Below are 18,960 nucleotides of genomic sequence, written 5' to 3'. Positions count from 1 at the left end.
AAGAAAATCGGTCAAACAGGACAAAACAATAATAGTTTAGTCATGGAGCAAAGTTAAGGACCTTTATTTCCTTCTCAAGGGCTATAGGTAATATTCTGAGCCCTATCCTGTGAGCTGGCTTGTAGATACTATAACCCCACCAGATGGAAGAAGTTAACTACATGATGACCAGACTGTAGCCATGACATAAGCTGCTGCGATTCCGAGAACTGGCCTCAAGGAAATGGGAACAAACTGACCCTGGAACTGAAGCCTAACTCTACTTAAAACAATCAAGATGATGCTGCATCAGATCACTGCAGGACCAATTTCAAGATGATTGTCAGAGCTGACCGTGCTGTTTCTATCACTATAGGTAGCCCCCTCCCTCCGTTCTGTCTATAAAAGCTCTTGCCCCACTGGTTGTCAGTGGAGGTGGGGGGAGTCTGCCTTTGGCCGGGAATTTCCCCCCACCAGCCACCAGCCTCTGAAATAAAGCAAACTTTCCTTTCCACCAAGCTTGCCTCTTTATTGGCTTCTGAGCAGCGAGCAGCTGGACACCCACTTTCGGTAATAGAACCACCTTTGCATTGAATAAACCCCGCTTTGTCACATTGTATTATTCTTTTGAGTTCCTTGAGTCTATTTGGCAAGATTTTGGTTTTTTTTGCATCAGTAAAGTTTTTTCAGTTGTACAATTATTACCAGGTTTTTGCATCAATATTATGCTCACTTTGTGTCCTGTTTAAATCTTTTTTATACCCATATCCATTTGCTTGGTTTTTCTCATTTTGATCCTCTAAGCTCCTTACTTAAGCTTTTATTGTTATCTCTTTTTCCTTCCAATTCATCCCTGTTTCTTTGGTTTCTTTCTTTTCCTCCTATTTGTACCCTGGACGCTGTCAGCTTACGTTGTCTGTTGTTGTCCTGTTATCACTGCCAGATAGATTCCTGCGTCTCTGCTTTGTGCCCAGACTTTGTAGAGGTAACCGCTTCATTAAATATTTTACATTGGTAGTAAAAATACTTTTTTTCTTACTGTTTTTGTCTGCTCTCTGGCAGCATTTTATCTGCTGTTTGTTTTTCCTGATCTTTTTTGGGTCTGTATCTTTGAAATAACTTGGATTTGTTCTTTTTGATGCCTCACCTTTGAGGCAGGTGAGTTTTTCTTGGACCAGATACTTGCAGGGCCACATCCCAGCCTAGCAGGAATTTTCATTATGAACCAGGGTCTTGTGCTGGTTATAGATATATTCCCCCCAGCCAATAATGACAAGCAGCTGTGGGGTTTTTCAAAAAGCATCTTTTTCCCTGCTGCTTGTAGGTAGGGCGTTCCCTGCAAGTATGTGATTTTTTAAAACCCCATCACCTCTACTTTCCACAACCAAACTGGGTCCTGGAGAGTTTTTGCTGCCCTGTTTGTACATCGTCTCTCTGTTGTAAACATGAAGCTTAGATTCTGTTCCTCAGCTGATCTCTTTTACAAATGCATTTTGCTGACTCATCCTGATTTCTGCAGTCAAGTACTGGCCTCTCCTCTCCCTCCTATATGCTCCCCTGCTTTTTCCAGCCCATCCACCTGTTTTGTAGTTTTCAGCTTTAACTCCCTATTTTTCGTGAAAATGGAAATTAAGTCTTCATTTCTTATTTCCCTTTTGCTTTCTACAACTTCAAAGAAGAAAAGACAGACCTCCCACCTTCACCTTAAACCAGAAAGCTATGCAGACGTTAGTATTTCAGATTTCGACATGAAAAGCCTAAATGATTGAAGCAGCTAATTTTGAAAATCCTTTAAAGAAAAATAATAGGATAGGGGATTTCATTTTCCAGAGCCTATAGATACCTTGAAGACTCAGGTAGATTTGTTGCCAAATCAGACTCATTTCCCTGATGCTCAGCAAGCCAAAACGCTGAGACACCGAGGTTTGCAGCAAAGAGAGGCATCCGAGCAAAGAGGTCTCAGACTCACCTCCCCGAAGGCAAGGGGTGCAGGTATTTATGGGATAAAGCATAAAGCAGCAGGGCGGTCTGGGGCGTGGAGAGCTCGCAGAAAGGTTACTGGGAAAAGGTGGGTAACTGTCATTCTGTGCAAGTGTAACTAAGCTGCAGGGCGGTCTGGGGCGTGGAGAGCTCGCAGAAAGGTTACTGGGAAAAGGTGGGTAACTGTCATTCTGTGCAAGTGTAACTAAGCTACAGGCCTCTGCACGTTCAAAAACGGAGGCACCCGGCCTGATCTGAGGGTGGAGTTCTCGGCCCTCTGACATCAAAAGGTCACCTAGAGGACACTCGCGCATGGCGGGTTGGAGGGTCAGTGGTCCTTTCCAGCTTTAGCTTTCTCAGCTCCATATAGACACAGGTGATGCCAAGTTTCTGGAAAACACCTCGGGCAAACATCTTGTTTAGGTTCCCTGATCCTTGGATGACGTGCAGGTCTTTTGCAGCAACAATTAAAACAACCTTGATGTGTAAAGATAGGTTACAGGTGAAATGGATTTAACTGGTGATTAGCCCCGGTTATAGATTTAAAGTATTCAGGGTATTTTCTTAGTTTATCATTTGGGCAAGACGTCCTTATCTTTCTGGACCTCATTTCTCCAGTGAGGGGAAAGGCTCTCTAAAGCCTTAAGACAGGGTGGACAACCCAAGGTTTAAGTCCAAGAAACAAATCACGGGTAGTGGAATCTAGGCTCAAGGCTGCTTGGATGGGGGAGCAGCTTGGGCCTCTGAAGTGTCAAGTGAAGAATTAACTTGTAGAGAAAAATTACTAGGGCCTGGCTCTGGGCTAGGAACTTTACATATGTTAATACTCCTGGGAGCACGTATTATTACCTGCTCCATTTTAGAGGCATGGGAATAGGGGTTTCAAGGGGTTAGATAACTTACTCAGGATGGCAGAGCCAGGACTGAAATCTTGGTCTTCCTGGTTTTGGGGCCAAATGTTCTTCTCCGAGCAATTCTCGCAGGTGTGAAGGCCTGTCCTGCCTGACATGCATGGGCTGCGGTAACATCTCCAGTCTCCAGGGCCCTTGCCTCCTGCCTTCCTTCCCATCTCCATGGCAATTTTTTAAAATCCAGGCCTTTTAATACTTTTAATACGTACTGATTTAGTCTCTAATCCTGAATGCAACCGAAATAACTGGATCCCCCTCTGCTCTCAGTTCCCTGATGACCGAATTCAGGCTGTTACGTGTTACGGTAACCACGTTCTGCCTGGCCAGGCCAGTGCTCTGGAAACTACACTCTAAACGACAGGATATTTACTAACTTTAACAAAGTTAGTTATTTAGACAAATCATCCATTTAAAAAATAGACCAAATAAATATCTTTTAAGACCCAAGGAATCTTTTACCCAGATCGTTTCTTAAAAACAAGACAAACAAAAAGCCATTGGTGCTTTTGCTCACATTTAAAAAAATAAGATAATACTGCATTTTGACCACTTTTCATTGTTCACTAATGAAATCAATGCAAATAACCTTGGTATATGTTTTTTTTTTTAAAAAAGGTCAAAATCTCATTTCCGAAAAATTCATTTGCTTGGAAATTCATTTTACCTTATGAACTTCCTTGGCCTTATAAACCTGTCAGCAGAGCAAACTGGGAGCCAGTTTCCTGCAGCCATAAATTCCACCAGCCTTTTTACAAGGCTTTATTCTTTGGAAATGTAAATGCTTGTGTTGAAAAGTATTCACTGGGAAGATAAATGAGCCACAAAATGATTAGTGCTCATTAAGTGATTTGTCACCTCTGCCTGGTGAGGGCTTTGAAAGTTGACGCCATTCTTAGCACCTGAGTAAATGAGGTCTCCTGACTTCACTCCTGCCTGGGCCTGCCCAACCCCAGGGCCCCTGGACAGGCCACGTCCACCCAGGCCTGTTAGCCAGCCTTTGTGGACTCTCCCAGGGGCAGAGGTTCTAACCACAACCTGACTTGGCATTTCCACTGCCACCTTTAGGCCACAGCACCAAGCAGAGGAAGAGTGTAATTATACCCTAAAGGGATTCTCCAGAGCTGAGACTGCCTCAGGAATTCTCCACTTTTCCTTCTGAGCAAAGGGCAGGTGGGCGCACAGTAGGTGCATGTGTTCCCAAAGGAGCTCTTTGCTCCTTTGGGCCTGGCTTCGGGCCACACCTGCCTAAATCCAATCATTCCAGCCCAGGCCCACCTTCTCCACAGAGCCCTCCCTCTTTTCACCGCTCCTCTCTTCTGTTTGAGAACCTACACTTCCATCCACTTCAAACTCCTCTGCTGACCTTCAAGACCTAGATAACCCTCCTCACCCGGTTTATCACCCACTGGATTCCCTGAGCAGCCCTGCTGGGTGCTACAAAGAAGAGAGAAATCACAGCTCTGCCAGTTAACGCTGATGCATCTCAGACTCGGCTGTCTCCCCCAGAGAAGACTGGAAAACTGGCAACGGATGAGCTTACGTTTCCTGGAGGAGAGTGCTTCCCAAAGGCAGTAAGTGACATGCGCACCCTCATCAAGGATAATGAGCTCTTATCAAATATTCAAAATAAAATTAATTAACTTCATTTGATAGGTCAGTGAAGCATGCATGGGGGAGAGGGGGCAGCCGAGTGGTGGTGTAGATGGCTGATCATTGTTAAAAACAACATTCTCAGGAATGACTTCGCACTGTCGGGATGTTCTTAGTCATGACCCGCTCTGAAATGGCTCTGATTTTTACGGTTTTGAGTTCCGCCTGCTTGTCCTTGTGGCTCCCCTCCGGTACTGTTGAGATAAAAGGTGTTATTTCTTCCTCTGATCAGTGTGCCTGCCTATTGGCAGAAAACAGAAATTTTAAGAAGTCTTCCAAAAAATAAGAGATTGGCCTTGAGTGGGAGCCTGGACCTTGGGAAATACAATTGTCAAGGTAGAGATGGGGCGAGAGAGGAAAAGAAGGGGAGTGAGGGTATCAGGAGGGGCTGCACATGGAAGTCCTGGTGCCCAGACCACACAGCACACCAATTATATCAGAATCTCTAGGGGTGGGGTCCCAGCATGTCTTTTTTAAGGCTTCCAGATGATTCCAAAGTTGCGTTGCTCCCAATACTGAGTGTCACTCTGCTTGATCCAATGGGCTGACAGTGTACAGACGTGGTGAAGGAGGGAGGGGACAGGAAAGCTGGAAACTGCATGGGGGGGCCGTGTGGAAGTCCTGGCCCATGGCTACCCAGCCCTGTCACAGATCCAGAACATTCGTCTTTGTGAGAAAGAAATTCTGACAGGCTCTGACATTGCTAACTTTCCTGAATCAATTTCATTCTGCCGTTTGTAGAAGCATGTACATTCTTTGGGTTATTAGAATGTAGTTGATAAGTTCTGTTTCTTAGTTCCTTTGAGAATTTCCACAGGGTAGCCTTAGCCCTAGTCCTCTGAGGTCATTTTCATTTTCCTTTCAGAAAACAGGTAGTAAATCATTTACGAAATGTCAAATACTGTGCAGGTTCTGGGGATACAATGGTGTGTTGGCCATACCGCTCTCTGCTGTGAGGACTCAGCAGTTGTATGCAGTTGTATTCACGGCCAAGGTTTATCACAGCTGTGTGATAAGGACACAGGCGAATGGCAAGGAAAGAGGAGTGGGAAGGATCAGGTGCAGGCTTCCTCAGGCTCGTTCCCCCCGTCCCCGCGAGAGGGGTCACGCAGAGTGCATCCCCAGCCAAGTGCGGCCACAGGCAGGCAGTGACTGCCTGGGAGACCACTGGAGACTTCGGCTTGAGGTCTTTATCATGTGAGCACCCCCTGGCCAGCACGTTCCCAAATTCCAGAGCCCCAGTAGAAAAGCAGGTGTTCAGCACATGCCACATTGTTTGTGCCATCTGGGGCACAGTGGGCGGCTCGGAGGATCTCAGTGTGAGAAGCCAAGGTTCTAGACATCAACCAAGGGCCAACCCTGCAAGCAGGCAAGGAAGGTGGTTTCAGCCCTGCTATGTGACCTGTTTTCTGCAGAAATGCTAAGCTGAAATGGTCTCTGCCTTCCTGAAGCTCTGTGTAGTTGGAGAGAGAAACATTTGTCTAATCATTATGTGTACAAATATCACCACGTCTCTGTGAAAGTTTCAGGAAGGAGATGTATACCGGCTGCCAGGAGAGCTGCTGCAGGGAGTCTGACCTGGCCTGGAAGGTCAGCCGAGCCTCCCTAAGGCTTCCCACCAACTCAGAAAGATCAGAACTTAGTTAATTCGCAAGGGCTGGCAGAACCTTCTAGGTGAGAAACAGCAGGTCTAACAGCCGTGGAGCCAGAGGAAGCATCTAAAAAGTAGTGTGTCTGTAACCGAGATGGAAGAGTTGGAGTTCTGGCAGGCAAGGCCTTGCAGGTCACGGGGAGGATGTGGGGCTTCACCCTAAGAGCAGTGAGAAAGCACCGAGAAGTCAGAAGTGAAGCAGGGGGTGGTGGGATAGGGACTTCAGTTCTTACTTCGAAGTTGAGTAATTTGGTTACTATGTACCAGGGAAGAAAACCAGAAAAGGGCGAGTAGCAACAAATGTCAGGTTATTTTCTGTGTTTTCTTTAATCAGTCATGTTTTTTTTGCTTCACCTCAGTTTTGTAGACAGATACAGTAATTCTCAGTCTGGTTGTGAAATACCCCAGAGTATCTGCAATGATTTCTGGGGCTCTTAGTAAATCTTCAGAGCAAAATTAATTAATTTCACCATCTGGGTATATGTCAAATGCATACAATTTAAAGCGAAACCTAGTTTTGACTGGGTAAGTGAAGCCAAGGAAGCAATGGCAGGGATCTGAAACTGTCAAAGCTTTGAGGAAAGAAGAGCAATTAAGTGATTACTTATAGATTTGCTAAGAATACACTTGAATACTAAACACACAATAGTGAAACATCAATTCTTTCTCCAAGAAACTTAATTTTAAAAAGTAAAAAAAATAATCTTGAAAGAAAAAATTTAAGGAACTCATGGTATAAATATACCCAGTATTTTTAAGGTTATTATTTTTGTATTAATGTAATAGTAATACATGTTTGTCATAAAAATTTCTAACATGAGACAAACAAGAAGAAAAAAGAAGACAAAAGAGAGAGAAATTACTTATACTTTGAACACCAATTTTAAAAGCTAATTTCCCTCAGCTCTCCAATTTAGTTTTTTTTCCAATTATTCACTATTTATACAGTCTCACAACTAATACTCATAGCTAATGCTTTGCACACATTCATGATTATTTCCTAACCCTGTATTTCTAACAGTGGGTATTGCTGAAAAAAAGGCAGTGCAAACATTTAAAGCTTTTGACATTTGTTTCCAACCTGGCCTCCCCAGAAGTTGTACCTTTTTATATTCTCCTTAGCAGTGCCCGTTTCCCACAACTGCTCCAGCTCTGAGCACTACTGACAATTTGACAGAGAAGGAGCATCTCGTTTTTTGTTTTTGTTTTCTTGGTTTTTTTTTTTTTGCGGTACGCGGGCCTCTTACTGTTGTGGCCCCTCCCTTTGCGGAGCACAGGTTCCGGACGCGCAGGCTCAGCGGCCGTGGCTCACGGGCCCAGCCGCTCCGTGATACGTGGGATCCTCCCGGACCGGGGCACGAACTTGCGTCCCCTGCATCGGCGGACTCCCAACCACTGCGCCACCAGGGAAGCCCAAGCATCTCGTTTTATTTGTGCATCAGTAACTCACGTGCTTTCGTGGAACACACGAAACACACTCAGCTCTGTGACGAGACCTGGGCCACGTGGTCTCTGCCCTCAAGACAGCTGACAATCAGGTGGGAAACCTGATGCTTGGTGGCAGCTGGCTGCAGAGGGGAGGGGGCTTATGTGAGAGTGCTGGGAAGCATTTCTGTCCTGGGGGGTATTTCTGAAGGAGGAATCAACAGGATTTGATTCTTAGATAGAAGTTGGTTGCATGAAAAGTGACTATAGGGCTGCCAGCTAGAAAAAGGATAGAGGAAACTGGATATTGGAAATTGGGTAACTAAAAGGACCTTATTCAGGGCCAAGGAGACAGTTCCTAGAGGAGCCTGGGTGGGGGTGAGGCTGGTAACAGCTCTTGCTTTCTAACTTTTGGAGGAAGCATCTTGTGTAAAGAAAAAACAATAATGAATTTTTGTAATGTTAGGTGTGCTGCATTTGAAATGTTAGTAGTTCTTCAAAGTTCAGAGGCCAGTGGAATATGAGTTTGGGGCACAGGTAAGAGAGTAGGGCTTCCAGTGACGACCTGGGTGTCCTCAGTATCCAGTGGCTTTGGCCACCAAGGGCTGGACGAAATCTGAGGCAGTGAGTACGCGTGTGCGTGTGAGCGTGTGTGTGTGTGTGTGCCGAGAGGGTGTGGAGGGGAGGCAGAGGGCCGAGACACAGCTGAGAAAAGTGGAGCCAGTAGAAGACACAGAACTGTTCCACCAAGTCTTCCTCAAATTGGGGGAGCCTCACACAAGTGGGAGCACAGTACCCACACAGGTTTCCCAGGGGTGAGTCTTCCAGGAGGAGGGGAGAGCCTGCATCAAGCCAGTTTTCTCTCCCACCCTGAGATGTGGTCCTGAAAGGAGAACCGATTTGCTCAAAGACACACAACACACCCCGAAGTTGCTCTGGGCCAAAATTTATGTCCACTGACCTCCAAGGACAGTATTTGGGATCGTGCAAGGAGAAGGCAGAAAAAGCCCGATTTTAACACCACAGTGTTATGCCAAACTATGTGTCAGGCTCTTGATTCTTACCCACGTGGCCTGGCTATCAATCAAACAAACAGGTAATTTCTTTGGAGCGCTTGCTCTTGGAAGCCTGTGCTACATCCCAAATTCCACAACTGACTCCTAGAATTGAGTTTTTGGAGACGAGGATTCACTACAACTACACCACACGATCAGGTACAGAAGCGCGGGAGTGTTAAACGTCCTACAGATTAAAGAAAATTTCCCTGTGTGAAAGGAGGTGTGTAAAAAATTAGAGTACTTTCCAGAACCTACTTACCTGATGGAGTTAGAGACTCAGAAACAAAATTATTTCCCAAAGAGAAGGTTTGGGGTCCTGTTGGAGGCACGAAGATCACCCGAGCGGCTTCCACCCGAATCCTCCTGCGGGTCAAGCTGGTGAGTCGGCACCAACTCCTGGACTTGTCTGCGCCCCCTACACGTCTTCACTATGCATCAGAATCCCCCGCTAGATTACTTTTTGGCATCTACTTCTAACTTTCCCCCATGTCTTATGCCCACACTCTAAATAACTATAATAATGCACACATTGGACAAATCTTTTAAAAATGAAGCAATGTTTACAACTCCGGCACACCATAAAATGCACATGTTCAGGTATTGTTATGAACTAGAAGCTGCCAAACTGATAAGGAGTAAAGAAAGGTCAGGCTTTCTTCTTTCTTTTTTTTTGGGGGGGGTGGGTGGTGCACCACGCAGCTTGCGGATCCTGTCTCCCTGACCAGGGACTGAACCCCTGCCGCAGCAGTGAACGTGCTGACTACTCCCCCTGGTCCTCCCGGCAATTCCCCCTTTTTCTTTTTTTTAATACGGGTAGAAACTTGGTCTGTCAGAGCTTCTGGTGTGGAATCTAGTACTATAGTCACCACATGCAAACCCAAAAGTGCTGTCCTGACCCCAGGAAAACAGCAGGCCAACAAGGGTCCAGCTTAAGAAATGACCCGATTTTCACAATGAGCCTTCTCCTCCCAATGTTTTGAAATCTGAAGCACTAGACTGTTAAAAACCCATACCTTTATGGTGGGTAGGCTGGGGCAGAGGGGAGATATGGCTTGAATTCCTCAGGGCAGAATCACACTAGGGGTGCTTTCTAGTTCCATGCCAGTTGCCTCCAGGGGGAGTTGCTGCTGCCTGAAGGGACTAGCGGTATTGATCACAGAAATAAAACATTCCTGGTTAGTCCTTTACATCTCTTGGCATTCGGTGATTTTCTAGGAAGTGCAGAAGAAAAAGTTTTAGCCCTTTGGGAGTGTCTTAAATCACATGAGAAGCAGCCAAGTCTTGCGTGGATCTGTTGTCACTTGTCCCTTTTCTGTCTTTGTGCTGCCACCTAGGGAGAGAAGGAGAATACATGTTGTATCCTGGTGAGGAGAAGTAGTCACCTGCAATCCCGAGGACCGTCTGCACCTTCCAGAACAGAAAAGCAAGGCTGGTTGGGTTAGTCCTGAGATCAGCAGCTGTGCATTTGTGCTTCAAAGAGAAGCCTTTGGGACTTCCCTGGTGGCACAGTGGTTAAGAATCCACCTGCCAATGCAGGGGACAAGGGTTCGAGCCCTGGTCAGGGAAGATCCCACATGCTGTTGAGCAACTAACGTGCCACAACTACTGAGCCTGTGCTCTAGAGCCCGCAAGCCACAACTACTGAGCCCACATGCCACAACTACTGAAGCCTGGCCACAACAAGAGAAGCCACTGCAGTGAGAAGCCTGCACACCACATCGAAGAGTGGCCCCTGCTCGCTGCAACTACAGAAAGCCTGTGCACAGCAACGAAGACCCAATGCAGCCAAAAATAAATAAATAAAATAAATAAAAAAGAGAAGCCCTCAGGCAAAGGAAGCCGTTTCCGTTGGGGCGACCTCATTCTAGGGCTAATGTTAGGCTCCTGGAGGTGGGTGAGACGCACATTTTCCTTCCAGTGTTCAAAGGGAGTGAAATACAAAATAATGTTAAGGTTGCCCAAACTCAGGGAATAGATACCCTCATTTTAGGAAAAAAATGATAATACAAGAAACAGATGAAAAAAAAGTTCTAAGGTGAATAATTCTTAAACCATGTTTTCTTCTCTTTTCCTATGCAGATCCAATGTATAAAAAATAAATATAGACTTGCTGGTGGAAGTAGTAGTCCTTAATATCCTCCTGAAAAATGCCATGGGACAAGTGTAATTATTGAAAGCTGGTTTCTTACTGATCACAAAGTCAAACAATTTACTCTGGAGCTATAAGTAAGTTATCAAAAAAAAAAAAAGTTGATGGAAATCAGACTTCTGTGCCATAAGTGGATAAGATGTGACAGAGGTTAGACCTTCCCTGACCAGCCGCCTCACCAGAACTCTGTCCACTTCCCTGCTCAGCTTCTTCCACAGCCCCCAGCAATATCTGACACTCCATCTAGCCGCCCCCCTAGAGCAGAAACTTCTCGAAGGCAGGTATTTTTTGCCATGTGGACAGCTGCATTCCTAGTGCCTAGAACAACATTTGGCACAAAGCGGGTGCTCAGTATATGCTCTTAAAAGAATAAATGAATCTAAGCTTATTCCTTGGCTCCTTTTTTCTCTTGAAAGAACTTACTACTTGACTAACTTTAATTTTACACATTCTGATTAAAGCACATGTGTAAGGTAACAACAATTCTCAACATCCATGAAGAAGCGCTGATTCTTCTGTAAATCACATTCGGTGCTTCCCTCCGCCCCTCCCTGTCTCAAACAGGCTTGATTAGTGTGAGACCATCAAGATAACATTTATTAACAAAAGTACAGTAACTGCTAAAAAGCCGACAGCTGAATTAAAGACTTGGCATGCAAATGCAATAGCTAAGTAGAAGCTTTGCTTGAATTCTGGCTCAGCACTGCTGAGGATAAATTGACCTGCAGAATTCATTATGAATAGAGCAAAAAGATGAAACAATAAATCTGATTTTTCCTTTCTTAGGATAAAATTCACAATTAAAACAGACTACTGAAGGAGAAATAGCCATAAAGCTACATACATAACGATAAGAACCTTGGGGAGGCAAAAAAGAGAGAGGGCTGGGCTTGAGGGTGGAAGGGCAGCCTTGGGCTTGGCCATTCACAGTCTGGGTGACCTCACTTGGACCATCTATGAAGCAGGGATACACCCCCCTTCCAGTCTACCTTAGAAGGTTGTTGTAAAGATTAATTTAACTACTGATACAGGATTGCTGTAAAAACTGTAAAGTACTATTAAACATAAGGTACTTTTCATCAGTCTGATGACCCTGAGAAGTATGTAAACTGGAGGAGTGTATAAATCTGTGTATCAAAAGGTGTACGAATCTAATCATTTCTTCCTTATTCAGATGAGGTCAAAGCCTGTGGACATCTTCCAAGGACACTAACAAATAGCCTTTCACTTGCCTTCCTAGACTCAGAGCTCCTTGCCTTCCACCAAGAGGTTCAACTGTACAATGCAGCTAACTCTGGAGATCTCCAAATCTTGGATTAGTCCTGGAGAAAGGGCTGTTTGGGAAAAAAAACATACGTGATACAAGGCAGCTAGTTAAGTCAGATCAACTTTAAGAGCAGAGAAAGTCAATCTTAACCTATGTGAAGAGGCTGCCTTTCAAATCTGGTGAAGGGGTGACTTCCCAGGGTGCAACGCAAGTCGAAGTTAGGGCCTCTGGGGAAGGAAGTTAATTTGGTGTGGAGAGCCCGGCAGTGGGAAGTCCTGAGTTGAGGTTCTGGCTCAGTTATTTACTAGCTGTGTGACCTTGGGCAAATGAAATGACCTTACCCTTCTCAACTGTAAAATGGAGGAAATAATACCAATTGTGCCACATGGTTTCCGGAAGGATTTTAAACACATAAATTCATGGGAAAAGTGCTTAAAAATTGCAAGGCACTTTGCCAGTCTTTGTTATTACTTTCTAAGAATTATGCTCTTTGCAGTTCTTTCCACTGCAAAGTAATGTAATCTATGGAAAATGAAGAAAAGAGACAAATATATAACATGAACACAATAGCCAGAGTGAACATGTTGGTGTATTTGCTTCCAGTCAAACAGATGAGATAATCCACCCGAGGAGCTCAGACGAGGGCCTGATGTGGGGTGAGCACAGGACAGATGCTAATCGAGGGCACAGCCTCACAGGGGTGGAGGAGATGAGGCGCCCCAAGCAGCAGTGACCGCAGGGCAGGACATCAAACAACCCAGTGATCTAGTCTCATCTCACATGGAAGACAACACTGTGGGTCAGCCATGCTAGTGGTTTGTCCATGGGTCAGAGTTAAGGCAGGATTAGGACTACAACCAAGTATAAATCCAGCTCCTTTAAATTAATTGGCCTTTTTAGACCAACTATTTTACTTTCTAAAAGTAAACTTTTTAGTTCAGTTTGAAACATGGCTGCTCATTTTCACTTCATTTTCATGTTTACTGTTACTGTCATAAGTCTGCATGCAGTATAAACACTGTACATTTAGTAAACGCAAATGGGTACATTTCAGCTTCTCACTTCCAAATTGCCTTTGTGTCTGGCTAAAGCCCCGAGTAAGAGAAACGGGAGCGTGGGAGTGGAGGGCGGCGCACTAAACATAGACCTGAATGGATGAAACCCAGTCCCACTTGACATCCACATTAAACCTGATGGAGGGGAATCTCTTTGGGAGTCAGAACCCGAGAAGCACAAACCTGGAAGATGAAAGAGCCTGAGAGCCAGAGTACAAGGAAGATTTAAATCGAAGATAAACCAGGCGCAAAAAAGGAAAGGATGTTGGTAATCTGAGATCAGTTTCAGAAATATGAATGGTTTGATGAAAATGATGGAGGCTCTTGTGTGTGTACACAAGCGGTTTTAGAGTTTGCAGAAATCTTTTGAAACTTTCCCCAAACTCAGCACATTAATCAAAAAGATAAATGATGTAAGTAAGAGAAGCAAAGTGCCAAAGGATCTGAGTAAGGTACAGTACCCCAATGTTTGGTACTGTACCTTTGGTAATAAAGTCTAAAAAGTCTCTAGTTTGAAATTCTTTAAATTTGAAGGAAGGGTAGGATATATACGTGTATGTGTGTATATACGTATGTATGTTTGTGGGTGCATATGTGTATATGTGCATGTATTTGTATTTAAGTGTGTGTGTATATACATGTGTGTCTATTTGTGTATATTGTGCATGTATGTATGTAAAGTCCACATTGATTTGTTCCTAATATTATTCCCCAAAATAGCACTTGGCAGGTAGGTGTAACACCTTTAGTTTTTCACTCTTCAACTACTATTCAACTCCTAGTTAACACTGCACATTGCAAGTAGGATTAGTATCTTCATCTTGAAATCAAAAGTAAACTCAAATATGGAAGAAAACAAAATTGATGATTTCACAGATTCCCATTTAATCTATAGCTAAGTCATGATGTGAGCTCCTATTTAAAGCTCCTGAAATCTAATGTACAGTGTAGTGACTATAGTTAATAATACTGTATTGTATACTTGAAATGTGCTGAGAGAATAGATCTTCAGTGTTCTCAACACACACACACACACACACACACACGGTAAACAAGTGAGGTGACATATATGTTAATGAGCTTGGTTATGGTAATCATTTCACAATCTTTGTGTATCAAAATATCACATGTACACTTAATTTGTCAATTATACCTCTGTAAAGCTGGAAAAAAATAAAAGCTTCTGTGAAGACAAGGAGTATATAGACCACATATACTCTCAAACTTCAATAATTTAGGTTATGGGCTTTATATGAATAATCTTTAAATGCCATGTAAAAGCAAATTTATTAACAGCACAGATGTAAACAATGTATTCTAACTTGAGACGTTCTGATGCAGATAAAATGACTACAGTAAGTGAAGTTTAATCAACTGATAGAAGAAAATTCACAGCCCTTTATCCAGAGGTTAAAGATTATATCTATTTCTATTAAGCCTCTACAAGGAGTTTATGAATATGTTCTTAAACTTCAACTCTAAGAGCACCACAGAAAACCACTCAGAATGAAACTTGAATTCCAAGGTTCAGCCATAAAATGCCAAGGAGCCCCATTTTGTACTGCAGAACACTTTTCTGAGGTGTCCAGTACAGACTAACTGATTGATCGATTGATTACCTCATACCTTTATAGAAGGCCTGCTCCGCACTGCCCCATGTTAGGTGCTGTGGACATAACTGTGACCTAGTCAGGCAAGGTTCTGTGAAGAGGGTGAGGCAGGAAGATGGGAGAGGATTGGAGGCAAGTGAGGAATCAGGAATTGCATCTCTGAGAAAATGATGCTTGAGATGCTTGAAATGACATGATGGAACAAATCATGTGAAGATCTGGAGGAAGGATATAAAAGATAAACAAGTCACACAAAGGCACTGATATGGGAACTGCGGCATATTCAAGGACCAACAAGAAGGTCATGTAATAGCTTAGACAATTTGAAAGACCAAGATTGATCAAGATCATGACTTTGACCCTTGGGATAAAAAGGTCAAGTCTCAATTAGTGAGGACACTGGTTAGAATACTCAACCTATCCAACATTTGTGCCCAACCTATCCAGTGTGTACCAACATCTACCAACTGCATACTCTGTGCGAGACACAAGGTGAATAGCACAGAGTTCCTGCTCTTAAGTAGCTTACCTTCAACAGGGGTGATAATTCAAGAGTTTAAGTAGCCTTTCTCTCATCCTTTTGCCCTTTGGGTTGGGTGTCACTCCTGGCTCCTATGGCACCCTGCCTTACAACTACAGCTGCTGTGGGGATTAAATGAATTATTATATGTAAAGTGCTCATAACAGTGCCAAGCACATAAATGCTAGACAGTATTTGTTGTTATTAGTATCATTAGTTATTAGTATTATGAAATGATCACATGAGAAACAGGATATTAGCACAGTTTCAAGGTATCTCAAAAATGGAGGGGCATTTCACAAAATAACTGACCAGTACTCTCAAGGTGTCAAGGTCACGGAAAGATAAAGAAAGACTGAGAGACACATTACAAAAAAGAGGAGATATGCTTAACTAAATGCAATGTGGAAGGATGGACTGGACCCTGGAATGGAAAAACATTAGTGGTAAAAATAGGTGAAACTCAAACAAGGGGGTAGATTAGTTAATAATATTGTGTTATTGTAAAGTCCCTGGTTTTGATAATTGTACTGGTTATATAAGGTGTTAAGGTTAGAGGAAGCTGAGTGAAGGGTATATGTATACTCTCTACTGTTTTTGCAACTTTTCTATAAGTCTAAAGTTATTTCAAAGTAAAAAAGTAAAGACAAAAGAAAAGAAAGAAATTGGCACAGAAATGTCAGAGATGTTGGAACTAGCAGACAAGAACATTTAAGCAGCTACCGTTAACAAACTACTTGAAGGAGAACACAATGAGGAGAGAAATGCGAAGATATAAAAAAGAGCCAAATGGAACATCTAGAGCTGAAAATTCCAATATATGAAATAAAAATTCACTGAGGTTATAGAAAATAAAACACTACAAGACAAAGTAAAATTGAAAATAAAGAAGAAGAACAGAAGTTAAAGGACCTGTGGGACATCAAGTAGTCTAGCATACATGTAACTGGAGTCCCAGAAGCCAAGAGGGTGAAGAGAAAAGGGGGTGGGTGGGTGAAGAACAGAAAATTTATAGAAATACTGGCCAGAAATTTTCCAAATTTGATGAAAATAATCAAGAAAACAAGAGACACAAATAACCAAATCAGGTATGAAAGAAGGAATATCACTACAGATTCACAGACATAAAAAGGATAATAAAAATATAAGAAACAAGTTATACCAATAAATTTGACAACTAGATGAAAGATACATTTCTTGAAAGACATAAATTACTAAAACTGGCACAAGAAAAAGAAGAAAATTAGAATAGCTTTACATCTATTATAGAAATTGAACTAGTAACTAAAACATTTCCCAGAAAAAAAAAAATTCCAGGCTCAAATGGCTTCACTAGTGAATTCTGTCCAACATAAAAAGGAAAAACAATACTAATCTCACAAAAACGCTTTCAGAAAATGGGTGATGACAGACTGTTTCCCAACTCATTTAATAAAGTCAGCTTTACTCTGATACCAAAACTAGACAAAATCATTACAAATAAGGAAAACTACAGACCAATATCCCTCATGAACAGAGATTTTAAAAATCGTTAATAAAATATTAGGAAATAAAACACAATACTATATATGAAAAGACCAAGTGAGTTTATCCCAGGAATGTAAAGTTCAACATTCAAAAATCGATCATTATACTTCACATATTAAAATATATTCCTTTACTAAAGGAAAACTGCATGATCATCTCAATAGATGAAGAAAACTTATTTGACAAAATTCAATATCCATTCATGATTAAAACTCTCACTGAAAAGAACTTCCTCAGCCTGATAAAGGAAATCCACAAAAACCACACACATAGATCGATAGTAGCAGCAAGCACACCTCTTGCCTGGATCTTGGTTTCTAAATACCATTCTCCTCTAAAAGGAACCCTGGCTGCTTGGGAAAAAGGCTGATTCCAGGGCTTGGACAGGGAAAATACATGAAGAGTCTGGGATACCCTCTTGCAGAAGAAGTAATGAAGTATTTAAAAATGAATGAAACATAACAAAAAGATACAGTAGGCAGTTTGAAGGGACTCCTACTGGCCCTTCTGGGACAATATGAGGAACAGAATAATGTAATTTAAATCACTGGATAAAATAACCTTCAAGTGCATGATGATATAAGCTCATAAATGAATAAATAAGTACAGAAGGGAAAGCCCTTCCTTCTAGAAAAATGCCAAAATAAATAAATATAAATGTAAAATAAATAAATATAAAAGAAATGATGGAGTTGGAAAAAACATCAGTTTTATTTTAAAACTTGTGAGTGAATGTTGAATGAGGAACAGGATACTTAAAAGTGCCAGAGTATTTGCCCACAAATCACTTATTAATTACAAAGAGAAAAATAATAACTCTACAGTGGATAAACCTGGTGGACACCACCTTAATCAAGCAATCAAAGTTAACATCCCCAGTACTGGGTCATGTGACTCTTGACATGGTGCACTAAGAAAGACACAGCATTACTTCTGTGGGTGCCCAAAAGGTAAAACTTGGATCTAATCAAGAGGATACATTAGGCAAACTCAAAGTGAGGAACATTTGACTAAATAACCAGCCTGTGCTCTTCAAAAATGTCAAGGTCAAGTAAGACAAGGAACAGGTGAGAAATTTTTCCAGATTAAAGAAGACAAAAGAAGGCTCAGTGCCAGTTTTACCACGGATGTTCTTTAAAAGTTTCCAGAAATAGAATGTTCTTATGCAAAATTATTCCTTCCAGAATATTGGGAAAGATTGAAAGCCAGCTGAATTCTAACACTAAGACCTAACAGCAATATTGCTTTCGAATATAGATGCAAACATTCTAAATAAAAGCCTAGAAAACCTAACTGAGAACTAGATTTGACAATGGTTAAACCAGATAGGGAGCATCCATGATGCTATCCTTTATCTACTGCCAGGTAGAGTTTAGTGTAGGAACTCAAGCACAGTTTAATTGTGATAAAAACTCTACAACCAGCACAAGAGATGCCAAAAAGATATTTGATAACAACCAATACCAATAACTAATTAAAACTTTAAGGAAACTAAGTATAAAAGGAAATACCAAAGATAGATATTCTTTATCACATTAACAATAGCTAGTGTCAGAACTGATGGTAACGCACATTAATAAAATCACAAAATAGGCAAAGATAACTACTATTACATATTATTCTTCAATACTGTTCTAGATAGTCTTACCCATGTAATATGATATAAAAGATATAAAAGAGCTATAACTATCAGAAAGAACTGCACACAAATTTTTCGAAGTTAAGATTATGTACCTTATTATGCATTGAAAACCCAATATGAATAAAATTTTAAAATTTAGATTAATAGTTTAGTAAATTAGTTATTTAAAGGATAAATATATAAAAATGTAATACTTTACCACAAAATAGCCAGTTAGGAGATATAACTGAAAAAAAAAAAAAAAAAGATTTCATTAATAGCAACAAGAATACCTAGAGATACTCCTAAAAAGAAGTATCTAGAACCTACATGAAGATGAAGAACCAAATGTTAGTGAAAGGTATGATTAGGATTTTAGTAAATATAGACAAATACCATATTCCTGAATAAGGACACTGACTTTTGTAAAGATGTGTTTTTCTCAAAATAATTTATGGGTCTTTCAAAATCTCAGTAAAACCCATTAGAATTTACTCTTAGAACCTGTAAAAATGATCCTACAAATCTAATGGAAAAAATAAATAGGTGAGAAAATA

At 41.8% G+C, this 18,960-nt stretch overlaps 1 protein-coding gene across 5 annotated transcripts in view; it reads right to left on the bottom strand.

Annotated features, from left to right (window-relative positions):
- Window positions 1-5,126: 5,126 nt before the first annotated feature.
- Window positions 5,127-18,960, bottom strand: part of RNASEH2B (ribonuclease H2 subunit B) — a 95,963-nt gene continuing 82,129 nt past the window's right edge. For 2 of the 5 annotated variants that reach the window (XM_029210453.1, XM_029210457.1), the window contains 2 exons: window positions 18,624-18,650; window positions 8,074-9,984 (listed from right to left, as the gene is read on the bottom strand). In XM_029210453.1, coding sequence (XP_029066286.1) covers window positions 9,952-9,984; window positions 18,624-18,650 — 60 coding nt within the window. In that variant the 3' untranslated portion in view covers window positions 8,074-9,951. Of the gene's footprint in view, window positions 5,163-8,073; window positions 9,985-15,173; window positions 15,378-18,623; window positions 18,651-18,960 lie in introns of those variants that run through there. The other 3 variants (XR_003791765.1, XM_029210458.1, XM_029210459.1) reach the window with 3 other exon arrangements.

This window comes from Monodon monoceros, unplaced genomic scaffold, assembly GCF_005190385.1.
Source record: "Monodon monoceros isolate NGI ecotype Baffin Bay Population unplaced genomic scaffold, NGI_Narwhal_1 Super_Scaffold_8, whole genome shotgun sequence".
NCBI classification, from domain to species: Eukaryota; Metazoa; Chordata; class Mammalia; order Artiodactyla; family Monodontidae; genus Monodon; species Monodon monoceros.
This window is presented reverse-complemented; position numbering and strand designations above follow the sequence as displayed.